Genomic DNA, 15,064 nt, shown 5'->3' with positions numbered 1-15,064 from the left:
ATTTTAAAGAATTTAATTTTCGAATCTGAATAAGAAATTTATTAAAATTATTTAATTTACATGAATACGAATAATGGAAATATTTGATTTGAACGAATGCATAATGCAATATGATTGGCCCGAATACGATTAATGCAATTATTTGATCCGCCCGAATATGAATAATGCAATTATTTAATTCGATTTGTATTTTTGTAGGTATACTGATAACTTAGAAATTCTTTACAAAACCAAGTTATCAGTTTAACTTCACAATTAAAAACTCCAATATGTATTGTTTTCATGATAATGCCTTCTCTGAATTTTACATTTAACATATTTATTATACGTAAATTTTATTTTATTAAATTCCTTGTAGTTATCAAAAAAATATGTTATAATTTTTGTCGTATGTATATTCAATATATTTCAATAGAAAAATCCAAGCTGCAAAGTCTAGGGTGTGTTTATTTTCTCTATCTCCTTTTATTTTCTGGCATGGAATTTACGCTAACATTTTTTACTCACCTTCGTTTTAAATACAACAGGTAATATTTAATTTAAGATAATTTGCTCTTACAATTTTTACCTCAATTTATTAAAATATATATATAGCATGGACCAAGGTAAAATGTTTTGTTTTATCGGGTTTGTAATGGTAATAGTGCAAGGTAATATTATTTCATATATATCAGTGTTTATATTTTAATTAAAAGGTGGCTTTCTTCGCCAGGTTCCGCCATGTAAAGAAAAAAAATTCGCTTTAATGGTAAAACAAGATATACTTGTTTTTCTTTATTTGGGGGTTTTATAAATATTTTTCAACTCAATAATTCATCGTCTTTAATAATTATAAAATTTTGGGTTTAATCAAACTTTGATTTAAAAAATATTTTAGCAAATCAATTTATTTTTATACTATAAACAGTTGTTATATGTAATATCTTATATTATTGTACAATTGATTTATAGGCTCTTATATTGATCATCCCAGCTAACGTTATAATAGCATTGAGTCATAACAGACTAACCTTTTATACCGGTCTTCTCATATATTCCTTATGTAATTGAATTAGAAAATATATACATTTGCATATAATTATATTTTGCTGCAATAAAGATTTTATGATTTTTATATATCCCGTAAGCTACATCAATGGCTGTTCCTACCTTGACTTCACTCGTATCTTATTATGGTAGTTATAATTATATAAATTTATTATAATATTGATATCACCCAATCGTTCCAAGAAATAAATACATTTTATAATTTGAAATATTCAGGCAAACAAAATCAAAAGGGTGTAGTAATGGGCATTCACCGATCATTAGGAGCATTAGCCAGAACAATTGGACCATTATTTTTTTCATTTTGTAAGTAAATTTCCCCAATTCTAGGAAATCCAAAGATTTTATAATAATATATAAATCTAAATTTATTGGCTTACATGATTTTAATTTGTTTGATAAAATATGATTTAAATCGATGCTCTTCTTTTTTTATATTTTAGATAATCATTAGTTTCTATTTATAAATAATAAGCTATTTTACTGCTAAATTTAAATATTAAAGATAATTACTGTGTTAATCCGTCTTGCATTATTATATTTTTTTGATAATTAACCTATAAAATTTCTATAATTATTTCATCCTCATTTAAATTCAATATTTTGATAGTTGATACGATAACAAGAAAATTAATTCATGCGCCATATAAATATTAGTTAAATTATAATATTCAAACTTTATTAATTTAAGTTATTTTTTAATGTTATATACAGAATGTATTAAAAATTTATCAAAAATGGGCAAATATTAAATATTGATAATAAAGTATGGTATTTTTATTTTCATGGTTTTTGCCAACCCTATAAATTGATATCTCAATAAGCCAAAATTATAATACAACCGCAATGTGTTATTTTTTGAGCACGTTTTTTAAAATTAGAATTCTGAATTTACCGGCAATGTATTCCAGCATGTTAAACCTATCTTTAACATTTAGAAGTTCGTGGCAAAATTGTCCGAAATTCATAGGTATTCTTAACATCATGGAATACACTTCCTGTAAAATCCGATTTTTAAATTTAAAATAACGCACACAAAAAATTATTTAATGAAAAATAACATATTGCCGGAAAAAACTCATTGGCACTAACATATCCATTTAAATGTAAAAAATTTATTTAGTTAACATGAATTTATGTATTTTTATTTATAATATTTAGTATTCTGGAGCATCGGACCAACTTATTGCTATTTATTAGGTTCAATACTTCAAATCATTCCTCCAATTGTTTATTACAGAAATTTTTTACCCAATTAAACACCAAAAAAATTATATTAACCAATCACGATTTTTATAAATTTTTATATAATATAGTAAAATTTTATCAAATATTAATAAATTATTTTATAACAAACTTTTATTGCGTTACAGATTTATCAAAATTTATTCGAAAATCCCTGGAAGTTCCCATTTTCATGGCTGCTATTAATCTAGGATTTTTCGTTTTTCGACTTAGTTTCATAAGAAATTTTTCCAACTCTTCGATTTGAAATATTAATGGTGGAACAGCCTTTTGTAGTTTGCAAGCTAACAAATTCTCATTTTTTAACCTTGTATTACTTGATTTACTGGCCGTATTTTCGTATGCTTCACTATGCTCATCCTTGAGCAGTAAATCTGTACCATTACAATGCTCTTCCAGATCATTTTCATTCTCGTTATATTTTAACACCTCATCCATTTTAATTTTTTTCGCGATACACAATTTTGAAAATTTTATCTGTTTGTGGCTCGAATAACTAATAGCGATGGTTTCTCGATTTATTTTAACAACGTGTGATAAGTAATCATAAACATTTCGTGTAACAAGCTCATTTATCAAAGTAATCAATTTTTCGAACCGAGCAGTTGATTCGTTTTGTAAACTTTCACAAATACTTGTTGAATTAGTAAGTGGCGACTTTTCGCATTCAGTTATCGGTTTCGAAACAGTTAAAAAATGTTTAACTAAGAATGTCAGGACTCTGTAAAATTCAGTGCAGCATTTTACTAATCCCAAAACTATGTTTAGAATTAAAATTTGTTTTTGTGAACTTGCCATCTCTCTTTGCTTTTTAGCGGATCGCGCTTCCCAACAATCTATCTTGACCAAATCACATATTATAACAGCTAAGTTTCCGATAAGAGATGAAGCTAACTTTTCATTTTTGGCTAAATATTTGAGTGTTAATTGGTAATCGAGTAAACTTATGGACGAGGTCCCATTTTCATCATCTAAACACTTAAAATATTTTTAAAATAATTCCACGATATATTTTAAAAAAGCTATTCGATTCGTATTTTACGAATATTAATTAAAAAAATTATTCATAATAATTTGTAAATATTTGAAATTATTATTAACATGTTTGCAGAAATTTTTACTTTTTTTCACATTTATGAATCATCTCCTTAAATTTTTTGAAAATATTATTAATTGAATCGAATATTAGAAGAATTAAAATAACTCAATTATTTGATTAAAAATACGAATCGAATATTTGCATAAATGTTTTTCTTATAAATTTAGGATAAAGTCATTGGTAAATTAATTATTTACTATGTCTAAGATAAGGATGTATTCTGATTTTATGTTTTGAATGAAAATTTCAATCGTTTCTATCATAGGTAATAAGGCCTTGTTCAATATTATGCCAAAAAAAATTAAGCAATTTTCGGGATTTATAATAAGAAGCTCGTTATCTTCAATATTCTTTGATTTAGATTCCTATTCCAAAATTTGAATATATAAGTACACTTATCATTAATTTTACATCTTTAATATCACCACAAAGCAAATAAATTTTTTTAACCCAATCTTTTAGAACATCGAAATGCGAAGGCAATATTTTAGTTCCTTCTATATAAAGCGTTACTATAGACTGCGTTAAAGCCATATCATTATTTGATTGAAAAACATCGCTGGAAAAAATCACACTATAGTAATCTAAAAACTAGAAGAAAAAATTACAAAAATTAAATAAGATTTATAAAATATAAACGCCTAATAAGAGTTTTAGATAAAAATTTTCTTTATAAATGAAAATTGTTTAATCAAAGATAAAAGATAAGGTAGTTAAACCAATTTAATTACTTTTAATATGTTGCCATAAAATAAACTGTATAAATTTAAGAAAGCTAAAATAACATTTTTAAAGAAATCGTTCTATTCGGTAAAACAAATGATTTCTTACAATATTTAAAGGGGGGGGGGGTGGCTTATAAAAGATAAGAAAAAAGGAAACCTTTTCAAAACAAACATCGTGATGAAGATCAAATATGCGAAGCTTTAGGATATTTAAAAATTTTATCATCATTTTAATGCTTTTTTTAATGGCAGTATTAACAACTCTGTTTTTGCGAGTACGATCAGTACCTGAATTCACTATTCGCCTTAAAAAATTGTTTTTAAGTCCATTTTCGAATATCTGACTAGCAATATTTTGACATAGTTTGCCTCTTTTTTCCTTTAGCTGAGAAAAGTCAATGTCTTTGGTACTCATTTGAGATATCAAACAGTTTTCATGAATAGATGATGACGATTCCTTGTAGACATCCATACTAGCTTTGCATTATAAATTATAGTGTTAAAAATAAAATTAATTGTAATTACCTAAATTGGATAATATTTCTAAAATTTTATCACTATAGTTGCTAATAAGGTATTCACTAGCAGATATAAACACATCCAGAAAAGCTAAATACATGGATGAACCAATATTGTTAACATTTTCATATATTAGTTTTGTCCAATAAAGCTTTTTATTATTGTAATTCTGGCTTTCAAGTTGATGATTATTTTTATTTTCTATACAATTATCATTTTGTTTTGAACTTGGAATATTTAAATCTATATTAGGATAATTATAAGTGTTTAGACAAATAAAAAAAGTGAAGCGACAGATATTTAGTATAGATTGAAAAGCATCTTGTGTAATTAAAATTTTATGACAATTTGATTTGAAATATTGTGAATAATTCGAGCAAATAAAAATCACAAAATTAACGTCACGTTTCAGAATCATCAACGGATCTTTGTTATTCATTCTAAAAATATAAATTATACATTTAAAAATTTTCTTTCCTTAATTCATCTTCGTCAATCTTTTATATTATTTAAATACTTTTTTATTTCTTTATCCATATGAATCTTTAGACTCGATGGTAAAAGTTTTCATTTATCATAAAAATAATACTCACAATAATAAATCCTCCATAATGATATTAAGGAAATGGAAAGGTAGTTTGAAGGTCGTGAGAGTTTTAGTTAATAATTTTGGTCCTGGGTTGATTACACTAACATCATAAAATTTGCGGTAAACGGAAAACAGTTTGATAGCCATTTCACAGTTTTCATTTTCATATTTGATATATTGAAGATATGACGTTGATAAATTACTTAAAATATTAAAAATAATAATACATATTTGAATTTAAGTAAACAAAGTTTTATCTGTTTTCTTTCATGTTTGTGAATTTGAATGTTAAGATAAATCGTATTTAATAAACATTTAAATAGATGGAATTTAAGTAAGTACATTATTTAACTATTAAGTACATTATTTAACTATCTATCTTTATTTTAATTATAATTAATGGTAGAATGAATTATCAAATTTTACTTAATATATACATCTTTTGGATCCTTACATATTTGTATAAATATCTAAAAATAAAATAACATTTTAGCAACCTATTAGTAGTAACAATATCAATTGTGTTAGGCATGTCAACGACCAAAGCGTATTGAATCAAGGATGCGTAAATTTGAGATACAATAAGGGCTTTAATATGTTGAAATTCTATGTGGATTTCTATGTTTTAATCAAATAATAATAAATAATTTTCTTTAAAAGTGTAAATTTAGCTTATTGTTAAAGTTCTGTTTAAAACATAAGCATCCTATTTTTTTAACAGTATTTCCCATGATTTAAAATATAAAAACTTAAATTTATTTTTACTAGTTTAATATTCAAAAAAAAGAAGAAAAAACAATAAGGATCTCATCTTTTTAAAAATACCGATTTCCATTTTATGTCTGTAATCAATCCCAGTTCTATCTATAATTTCAAAATCTTCCAATTCTAACTTGATCATACTAAAAACAATTCGTTCAAAATCTAAATTAATTTTATCGACTAATGATTGATATGAACGTATTTGAAAGGATGATTGGTTCACCAAAGTATTATCATCATTTTCATGTAGAACATTTTTTGCGCGGTTTGTAAGCCTGTGGGCCTTGAGTAAACAAAAAAGTAATGAGTGAGTCAAATGTCCGAGCGAATCATTTACTATTATCGAGCAACGATCTGTTAAAATAGTAAAGGATAAATTTTATTGGCTCAGTGTTTGTTTACTTCGAAAGCAAAAATAATAAATAAATTCTGGCGTAAACTAGTTCTTTTTAGAGATCAGCATGACCTTACTTTTTAAAAGGATTATTTGGCCTGTAATATTTTTAGTAGGTCAAAATATTACACATGACTAGTCCGAAAATTTTTTACGAGAAGAAAAAATGATAAATTTGCATTTTTCAAAGTTTAAAAAATCTCTGGGTCGATTCATAATTTTTTTGCGCAAGTTGCCAGCCCGTAGCCGTATAAATCTTTGAGTTGCCTATATCTATAAATAGCCATATTGAAAGTAATATAGGTCAATTTGTTTAAATATAAATCTACCACTATCTCGTACTATGATTAGGCTAAAATTTATTAATATTTTTTTGCTATTTATCGACCAAGGTTAATATACTATCCTCTAATCCCCAAATAACATTCGAATCCCACTCTTTCCGTTATAATTTATCTCTAAAAAACCGACTTAACCCCTTAGCATTTTTGTAAAAAAATGCCCCAAAATCAAGATATAAAATATTTATTTTTATTCGAAACATATATTTGGTCCGGATTTTTGGCCTGTAGATAAAACATTTATTCTTAGTTATATTATAAATTAGATCTTGAAGAAAAATTGCACCACTGCGATTTGGTATGAAATAAATTGATTTTTTTTGTAAATCTTGTGACTCTTATAACGTTTTATTCCTAGCTTTATCAGAAAGAAATCTGAGATTATCTGGTCTTGGTAGAGGAAACTTAGGCAACAAGATAAATTTTCCATTCTTCCTAATGCTTAAATACAGTCCATGCATATAATTCATTTAACAAATCTAAAAATCATATGGTAATAATAATAAATTTTAAGCAAGGAAGGTAAGAAAGACAACCCTATAAAATGGAATAGAATAATTTATAAGAAAATAATTAATTATCGATGCGTTCTTCGGTAATTCTAATAGCATGATAAACTACCGGCTCCATAAATGAATAATAGATCTATAAACTCCAGGAAAATTTATCTTATTATAAAATACCAATATTATGGTCATCCGGTAATTCATATTTAGAACTTGAAAGCTAAATAACTTGTGTTCCGATGCCTTATAAATCCAGAGTTGTTATTTGATAACCATATTTATAAAACATAAATGATATAAATTAATTTTTAAAATGCATGCGATACGATGCAGAAAGAGAAGATCTTTCTTTCTTTCTTAATAAATTTTTCAAATTTTATCAAGATGTAGGTGACTGGCCATATAACTAATTGGGAATTTTGCTTATGAGACCGCGAGAATAAATTAAAACCGCTAATAAAAGGGTCGACGCAAAAATATAATTAGGATCATTCCCTATCAAATATATCAAAAATAATTATTTATGAGGGACCCCTTAGGATTTAAAATTTTTTTTTATAAATGCTCTTATATTTTTGTAGATATCAAGTGTCAACTTATGAAAACCTATTTTATGATATAGATTGTAATTCAATTAAAGACTCACTAAAACTATAGAATTATAAATAATGATCTAATTTCAATTTTTTTTAATGTGGCCGTTGTGAGTTTGCGATGATTAAATTGATAAAAAAGCGATAGCGAGATAAACGCAATCATATTTATATATATGTATTAATTTTTTGTCAAATTACGAATTTATCAACTTTAAATTTCGCGAACTCTTCGTAATTCATGACAATATTTTGCTTTACCATCAATTCGGCATAAATTAAGCCCTGATAAAAATAGCAGCTCCTCCTCTAGGGGCGGACTGGAGTAGAAAAGACTGGGACAAACATTCGAGTCCCCCCCCCCCCCACAAAAAATAGTTGGATTTAGTTTACTTTATTTTACTAACACTTTATATTGTTTATTGAGTCTTATACTATATATAAATTCCATTTATTATTTATATATTTTTTACATGTACAAAATATAATGCTAAAAAATTAGTGCTGTATACATTTTTAAAAAAATCGAACGCGTTGCCGTTCAACGTTTATTGACAAAAATCGAACGCGTTCACGTTCAAATTCAAAAAAAGGAACGCGTTCATACGTTCAAAATTTAAGATAAATTTTTTTTTAAATTTAATATAAATAAATGCCTTATATTTTTCAACACAATATATTAGCCATGATAAAAAATAATAGTTTATTTTGATAATATAATTATAAATACAATATAATAGAGCGATAAAAAAATAAATTTTTCTTATTAATTTTTAATAATAATTGCTTTTCAAAATTTTCATCTGATAGGCATGAACGCTTGTCAGTTAATACAGCGTTAGCTATACTAAAAACTCGCTCAACAGAGGCAGATGAAGGGATTGCGGTGTTATACTTGATAAACAATTCTTTTAAAAGGGGGAATTTATTAAAACATTTAATGTTTTATCCATTGTTTCATAAAATTGAGCTATGTTATCATCCTCCAATCTGCCCTCTTCTTCCTCGTCAAAAAAAAGGATATCTCGGAATTGATTTTAAAACAGTGAAATATTTTTGATATTTGGGCCATGGTAATTCTAATTCATCTAATATTGAATTTTGATTTTCAGAATCTGATGATGAAATATTTATATCCATGCAAATGCTAATCTATTAAATTAAAATATAAAATATTCAAATTAATAAACTTTAATCTTATCTTCTCTAGCAGTAGCACTATGGTACGTTAATTGCAATATGAAAAAGGAAAAATAGCTGATTAAAAAATATAAGACTTTTTTGTTAAAAAATTGGATTAAATATTAATTTTTCAAATAAAAATATAAGACTTTTTTGTTAAAAAATGCGGATTAATATTAATTTTTCAAATAAATAAAAATAAAAAGTGTTTTTAAAATTGAACGCGTTCATCAAAGAAAAGGAACGCGTTCACGTTCAAAGTTCGTCAAAAAAAAGGAACGCCGTTCATCACCTTTTTTCAAAAAAACGATTGAACGCGTTCGTAACATAAAAAAATAATTTAATACATTTAACGTTTGTATGAGAATTTACACAAAAGAATTTCATTTAATTCAATTTTCTCTAATAATTCAAGTTTAACTGCCATCATTAAAAAAGATTATTATGATCAATATTGGCTAGCTCTCTATTTTTAATTATTTTTAGTTAACCGAAGGTTAGTTCATTTAAAATAAAGTAAAAAAATAAAATATAATATGTAATTGGTTTGTGTAGATGTATGCTTGCTTCCTCCTTGTTTTGTTGGCTAGCTATTCTCCACTGTAATTTTCTGTCATATAGAATTTCTTTTCATATGTTATAAATACTATGAAAAATTAAGTCAATTGCCATAAATTAGTTCTTTTCCTAACTTCTCGCGATCTACTTTTATTAACAAAACAAAGCTTTTGCAGTCATACTTACAACAACCAGTCCAGGATAGATATATTAGGCATTCGTTAGTATTGAAAAAAAACAAAAGCTCTTTACTCTCAACCCTTCCCTCTCAAAAATATATAATTATCAATCCAAAACAATCCCTTTAATAATAATATAAATATAATAAACATTACTACAAGTCATCTTTATTTATGCACATATAACATTATAGATATTAAACATATTAAATCTTCCCCAATCAATCCCGTCTTCATCAAATATCATGTCTTCTTCACTCCAAATCGCAAACAAAGAAACTTTTATTGTTCTTTTCTAAAAACAACCCATGTGTTAATTTCGTTTTCCTCCCATCCACCAGGAAAAAAACTAATTCCCCTATCAGAAAATAACTGACATTTGATGTATTATATTAAATTTATTTCTTCTTTTTTTCAACAGCTACAACAGTTAGGATGTTGATTTATTAAAAATCTTTTGGTAAAACTGGTTTCTTTCTTTCAATTCAGTAGATTTTAAGTGCATCATTTGGGCATATATCTGGAAATTCCTCAGGACATTTTTTTACGATTAAAGCTACAGTAATAGTATTTCCGTTTCCATAAAAATATTTTCACGTACCATCAAATAGCTAAGTTTATTGTTAAATCGCCTATTATAGCTTTCATGTGTATTAAAAAGAAGTCTATGAAACTCACAGAAGATTTACCATCTTCAACAATTTCCCAAGCATTTAGATTGTTAAATTTCTTGTTTATAAGTATTTTTCGAATATTGTATTTAACAAAACCTCAAATTCTTAAGTGGTTTTGGATTCAAATTGTTGCTATATATGATACGTAAGACATTTTTAGTGGTTGGTATTAGTACATCTTGTCATTAAACAAAAATAGTTTCTCATGCACACCATCTCGTTTTACCAATTTTTCAAAACTTTTAAGTTTTCTGAACCTATTATTTGATAGTCATACTTTTTTACCCACATCACCATCCTTTTATTTGATTCATTTTTTTAAAAAGAAGTCTATTAGATAGCGCTATAAGCCTCGACTATTACATATATTACTAACATAAAATGAGAATATGGCTATAACACCTAATAAATGCTACCTGATTTGTGCTTGCAAGCCAACAAATTCACTTCCCATATTTACTGCTCCAAGATTCTTCAATTTATTTTTCAGCAGGGATTATTTTGAATAAAAAAATCCAACAAAATTTATAAAAATATTAGAAGCCACTAGTTTGTCTAAGGCCATGAATGACAATATAATGATGATTGACTTATTTTTTGTAAATTATATAACAGTTTTAAGTGATAACAAGTTCTTCCGTGTTATATATATAATATAGATGAACCTAATAAAACATATTTGATAATTTATTTTTAATTATTTACTTACAATTAATATTTTTATATAAAAAATTTCTTAAAATCTACAAATAAAGAAGCGCTATAACATGCAACGCGAAAGGATAATAGGCACCCCGGGAGTTTTTCATAATTCTTATATTTTCGATTTTTTAAATTTTAATGATTTTTTTTTTAAATACTATTTTACATTAGAGATAGATATATGTAAAAAACAAAACTACGTTTAAATATTTTGGAAAAAATGCTTCGTCTATTTTTTATAGCACTTCAATTTTTTATGGACAATTCCGGTCTTTTAATAAATAATTTTAATCTTTTTATCATAAATAGAGAATAAAAAGAAAAAACATTGCTCAGAATTTTATTTTCAATTTTAAATGTATATAAAATATGAATAACGCATATTATATCGTCTAACAAAATATATTTCAATCCTGAAAATGGTCGTTACACCGAAACCTGGCTTGGACATATATGGTAATTTATAGTTACTACTTTTCTTCCCGTTCGATGAGGTTTAGTCTACATATATGGACAGCACCCAACAATTATATTAATAAACAATCACGAAATTAAAATGGAATATGATACAGGTTCAGGTAAACATTATTAATGCAACAATATGGAATAAAATTAGGAAGCCAAAACTTAAAATGCTTAGAGCTTTAATTACATATGGAAACAATACAATAAAAATTATGGGAGAGCTTATGTAAAAGTTCAATTAGATGATAAAATAAAATGGCTTCCGTTATTAGTTACAAAACAAATGATGCAGCGCTATTTAAATTTTCATGGACTATAAAATTTGATCTATCGTTACCAACAAAGGCAAAAGTCAATATGATCAGCAATAAATATAATAATAAAGGTATTTACTACCAATTTCTTCAATTACCTTTATCAGCTGAGATGCGATATAGTCACCAGTGTGAACACTAGATTTTGTGTAAATAGATTTAAAGAAAATGAGTTCTGGGGTCATAATTATGAAACTAGTGATGGACTCTCCAAGAATGTTTGTCCAGCCATCGCTAATGAGAGTAGAATCTTTTAGAGTATTTGTTGTTGATAATATTTGTCACTTTATATATTTCAAATCTAATAATGTTTTTCTAATTGTATATCTAGATGGAATTTTATAGGCTGGGCGTATTAATTTTAAAAAATTGATAAAATATTTATTTTCAACAAAATGAAAAGGGCAATTTGACATAAAAATAGTAGCTAATGCCAAAGCACTATAAAGTTGCGTTTAATTTTGTTTGTACATTGTCAAGAAAAAATTTTTAATTAAAGATGTGCCTGATACATTATTATATTGGTATTTTCTTTAAACGTATATAGAATGGTTTTATTTATATTTTTTGGGATATTATTTTATTAGGATTTGTTAATATATTCGGAACTGATTTTTATTATTTCTTTTCACTGTCTATTAACTTAATATTTACCTTACGGACTGATTTTATTATTTCTTTTATTTTACATTATATTAACTTAATAGTTTCTTAATACCTTGGTCGTTTAAATGATTGTTATATTAACGATTAAATAAATTGTTAAATTGAATTATGTAGATGTAAAATTTATAAATAAGTATAAAAAAAAAATTTACGCAGCTTTCGATTTGATGTCTTACTCCCTGCCTACCTTAACATGGTGGCAGCTGCTATCTTTTTCAAATTAATATTTTATTAATACATAAAGATGAATTTCATATTAATTATTTCTTTTTTCTAAAAAATATATAATAAAGAAAAAAAATTTTTCATAATTACTTATATGGTGGATCATAATAAACCCACTTTTTCTAATGATACTGTATTATATGAATGTGAGTTTCCATGCATATATAACTAAAATTGAACTTATTTTCAAGAATAATAATAGTAAAGATGACGATAATGCCACACTACCTTACTCCACAATTTACCAGATGACCTCTTTGCTAAATTACAATCTTTATGCACTAAGCAGTCTGCTAAGACTCGAAACAAAACAATTAGCTTATTCGGTATTCCAGAACAAATAGTCTCAGACAATGGCTCAAAGTCATCAAAAAATTTTGTAGAGACCACGACATACATCACTTTCAGACTTCAGCCCACCACCAGCAGTCAAATGGGCAAGTTGAAAGGATGGTGAAACTTTCAAATCAAACATGAAAAAGTGTATGGAGCAAAGTAATATAGATTTAAACATCGCTCTTAAAATTTTTTATCAACTACCGAAACACACCTAACAGCACGACATGCATTCCCCCAAGAAAACTTATGTTCAATCACGATATGAGAACTAATTGGGATTTATTAAAGTACAAAAAAGACGACAACATTTTGCTCACAACTTTACCAAAAAATTAACTATGGATATTGGAGAAAAAATTTGGTACAAAACTTTTGGAGTAAATAAATGGGATAAAGGCGTTATTGTAAAGAAAGAAAGTATATACCAAATCGACACAAAAAATTGTGTATTAAGGGCATTTAGACCAACTTAGAAAATGATTTACCACTGAAAAATTCTTATGCATGAACAAAACACTTTACCAACGGGTATATTTTACAAAAGGGGAAATGTTATCGGCCCAGAAAAAAATTGTATGACTAACGTTTCAAGTCCTAGTAGAAAGAGAACATTACCCGTATAATGCGAAGATTACATTTTAAACATAACAGATTCACGTCCAAGGGGAACTTGGGCGGGGTTTTTTGTTTAAAGGGTGGAATGTTAATATAATCAAACTGATTTTTATTATTTCTTTTTCACTGTCTATTACCTCAATATTTACCTTACGTACTGATTTTATTTTTTGATTTTACGATATATTAACTTACTTAATATTTACCTTACGGATTGATTTTATTATTTCTTTTACTTTACATTATATTAACTTAATAGTTTCTTAATTCTTTGGTCGTTTAAATGATTGTTATTTTATATTAACCGATTAAATAAATCGTTAAATTGAATTTTATAACATATATATAGATGTAAAATTTATTAGATTCAGTCGTTAAAATTTTTAAATAAATAAAATAAATTTTACGCAACTTTCTATTTGATGTCTTACTCCCTACCTACTTTATCAGGATTACTGGAATCTAATATACATAGTATAATATCCTCTTCAGTAGAGATATTATTATCAAGTGTGTATAAAGAACTGCCAGCCTCTTATTTTTGATCTTGAGACAAACCAATTATGTATTGTCTTGCTCTAAGACACTTTATTTAACCTTTGTTCCTTATGGTCCCATTTTAAAGGAATAAGAAGAAAAATGAAAATATTAAAAGAATGAGAAAAAAATGAAACCAATAAAATTGATACATCTTTATCTCATACCTAGTATTTTTTTAATAATTGTCATTGCCTACCGACATGTCTCATTTGACTTTTAAAATACATCATTTTGAGTTACTTAAAAGTGATATTTAAACCTATATAAGCATTCTATATCTATCAATTTATTTAAATATTTTTCCCCTCCAAGAGTCTAGTTGGGAGTTTATGAGCCCCCCCCCCTCAAGAATTTAAAAATGTTTATGACTATGACTAAGTTCTCTAAAATCGTCAAATTTATTTTGTTTTGCCTATTAAAGGAACAGTAATTTTTGCTTATATATTAACTCATTCCGCTTATTTTTTTATATCTGACTCGGCATTATAAAATTTTGTATTATTTTTTATAAATGTTTACCATACTTCATACATACATTTATGTTCAGGGCCGACCATTATTTTATAAAAAAATGAGAAAAGACATGTTTCTTTAACGCGAGCATATGGTATAGTAATGTGAGGCATAATCGAACACATTAACCTATATATTTTTATTTTCACAATTCTTAACCCTAATCGTAATCGCATCCCAAATATTAGGCTCTGTGATGCGACATGCCAACGTTTTGCTCTCTGTGAAACAGAGTGGTAGCTCAAGGGCAGTGCAACGTTCGAGAGGTTTTC

The 15,064-nt window shown here is 26.2% G+C and overlaps 3 protein-coding genes across 4 annotated transcripts in view; 1 reads left to right on the top strand and 2 right to left on the bottom strand.

Moving 5' to 3' along the window:
- LOC135923461 (major facilitator superfamily domain-containing protein 10-like) overlaps nt 1–2,346 on the top strand; it is a 46,522-nt gene extending 44,176 nt beyond the window's left edge. Inside the window, exons 8-14 of the mRNA XM_065458213.1 lie at nt 416–527; nt 595–650; nt 696–748; nt 952–1,042; nt 1,128–1,175; nt 1,264–1,353; nt 2,209–2,346. Coding sequence (XP_065314285.1) covers nt 416–527; nt 595–650; nt 696–748; nt 952–1,042; nt 1,128–1,175; nt 1,264–1,353; nt 2,209–2,306 — 548 coding nt within the window. The 3' untranslated portion in view covers nt 2,307–2,346. The remainder of the gene's footprint in view (nt 1–415; nt 528–594; nt 651–695; nt 749–951; nt 1,043–1,127; nt 1,176–1,263; nt 1,354–2,208) is intronic.
- Nucleotides 2,251–4,792, bottom strand: LOC135923460 (uncharacterized). 2 transcript variants are annotated; one of them, XM_065458211.1, is made up of 5 exons: nt 4,642–4,792; nt 4,274–4,593; nt 3,803–3,982; nt 3,589–3,756; nt 2,251–3,270 (listed from the first exon to the last, which is right to left on the bottom strand). In XM_065458211.1, the coding sequence occupies exons 1-5, from the start codon at nt 4,733–4,735 to the stop codon at nt 2,407–2,409; spliced, it is 1,626 nt and encodes a 541-aa protein (XP_065314283.1). In that variant the 5' UTR covers nt 4,736–4,792; the 3' UTR covers nt 2,251–2,406. The 2 variants fall into 2 exon arrangements, with proteins under 2 accessions (XP_065314283.1, XP_065314284.1); XM_065458212.1 differs by having other exon boundaries at nt 4,274–4,589; nt 4,642–4,768.
- Nucleotides 4,793–4,836: 44 nt separating this feature from the next.
- The window catches only part of LOC135924230 (uncharacterized), a 62,269-nt gene continuing 52,041 nt past the window's right edge, over nt 4,837–15,064 (bottom strand). The window contains exons 16-20 of the mRNA XM_065459282.1: nt 6,050–6,340; nt 5,722–5,842; nt 5,229–5,426; nt 4,981–5,075; nt 4,837–4,862 (exon numbers count right to left, since the gene is read on the bottom strand). Coding sequence (XP_065315354.1) covers nt 4,837–4,862; nt 4,981–5,075; nt 5,229–5,426; nt 5,722–5,842; nt 6,050–6,340 — 731 coding nt within the window. The remainder of the gene's footprint in view (nt 4,863–4,980; nt 5,076–5,228; nt 5,427–5,721; nt 5,843–6,049; nt 6,341–15,064) is intronic.

Source organism: Gordionus sp. m RMFG-2023, chromosome 2 (assembly GCF_954871325.1).
Source record: "Gordionus sp. m RMFG-2023 chromosome 2, tfGorSpeb1-WG-v2, whole genome shotgun sequence".
In the NCBI taxonomy this organism is placed as follows: Eukaryota; Metazoa; Nematomorpha; class Gordioida; order Chordodea; family Parachordodidae; genus Gordionus; species Gordionus sp. m RMFG-2023.
Note: the sequence above shows the minus strand (reverse complement) of the source record. Positions and strands in the feature narration are given on the sequence as shown.

Coding starts and splice junctions, on each gene's coding strand:
- LOC135923460 (XM_065458211.1), bottom strand. CDS start 4,735: ATGTATTTAGCTTTTCTGGATGTGTTTATATCTGCTAGTGAATACCTT. Junction 4,594..4,641: donor AGAAATATTATCCAATTTAG/GTAATTACAATT, acceptor TATAATGCAAAG/CTAGTATGGATGTCTACAAG. Junction 3,271..3,588: donor ACATCCTTATCTTAGACATA/GTAAATAATTAA, acceptor AAATATTTTAAG/TGTTTAGATGATGAAAATGG.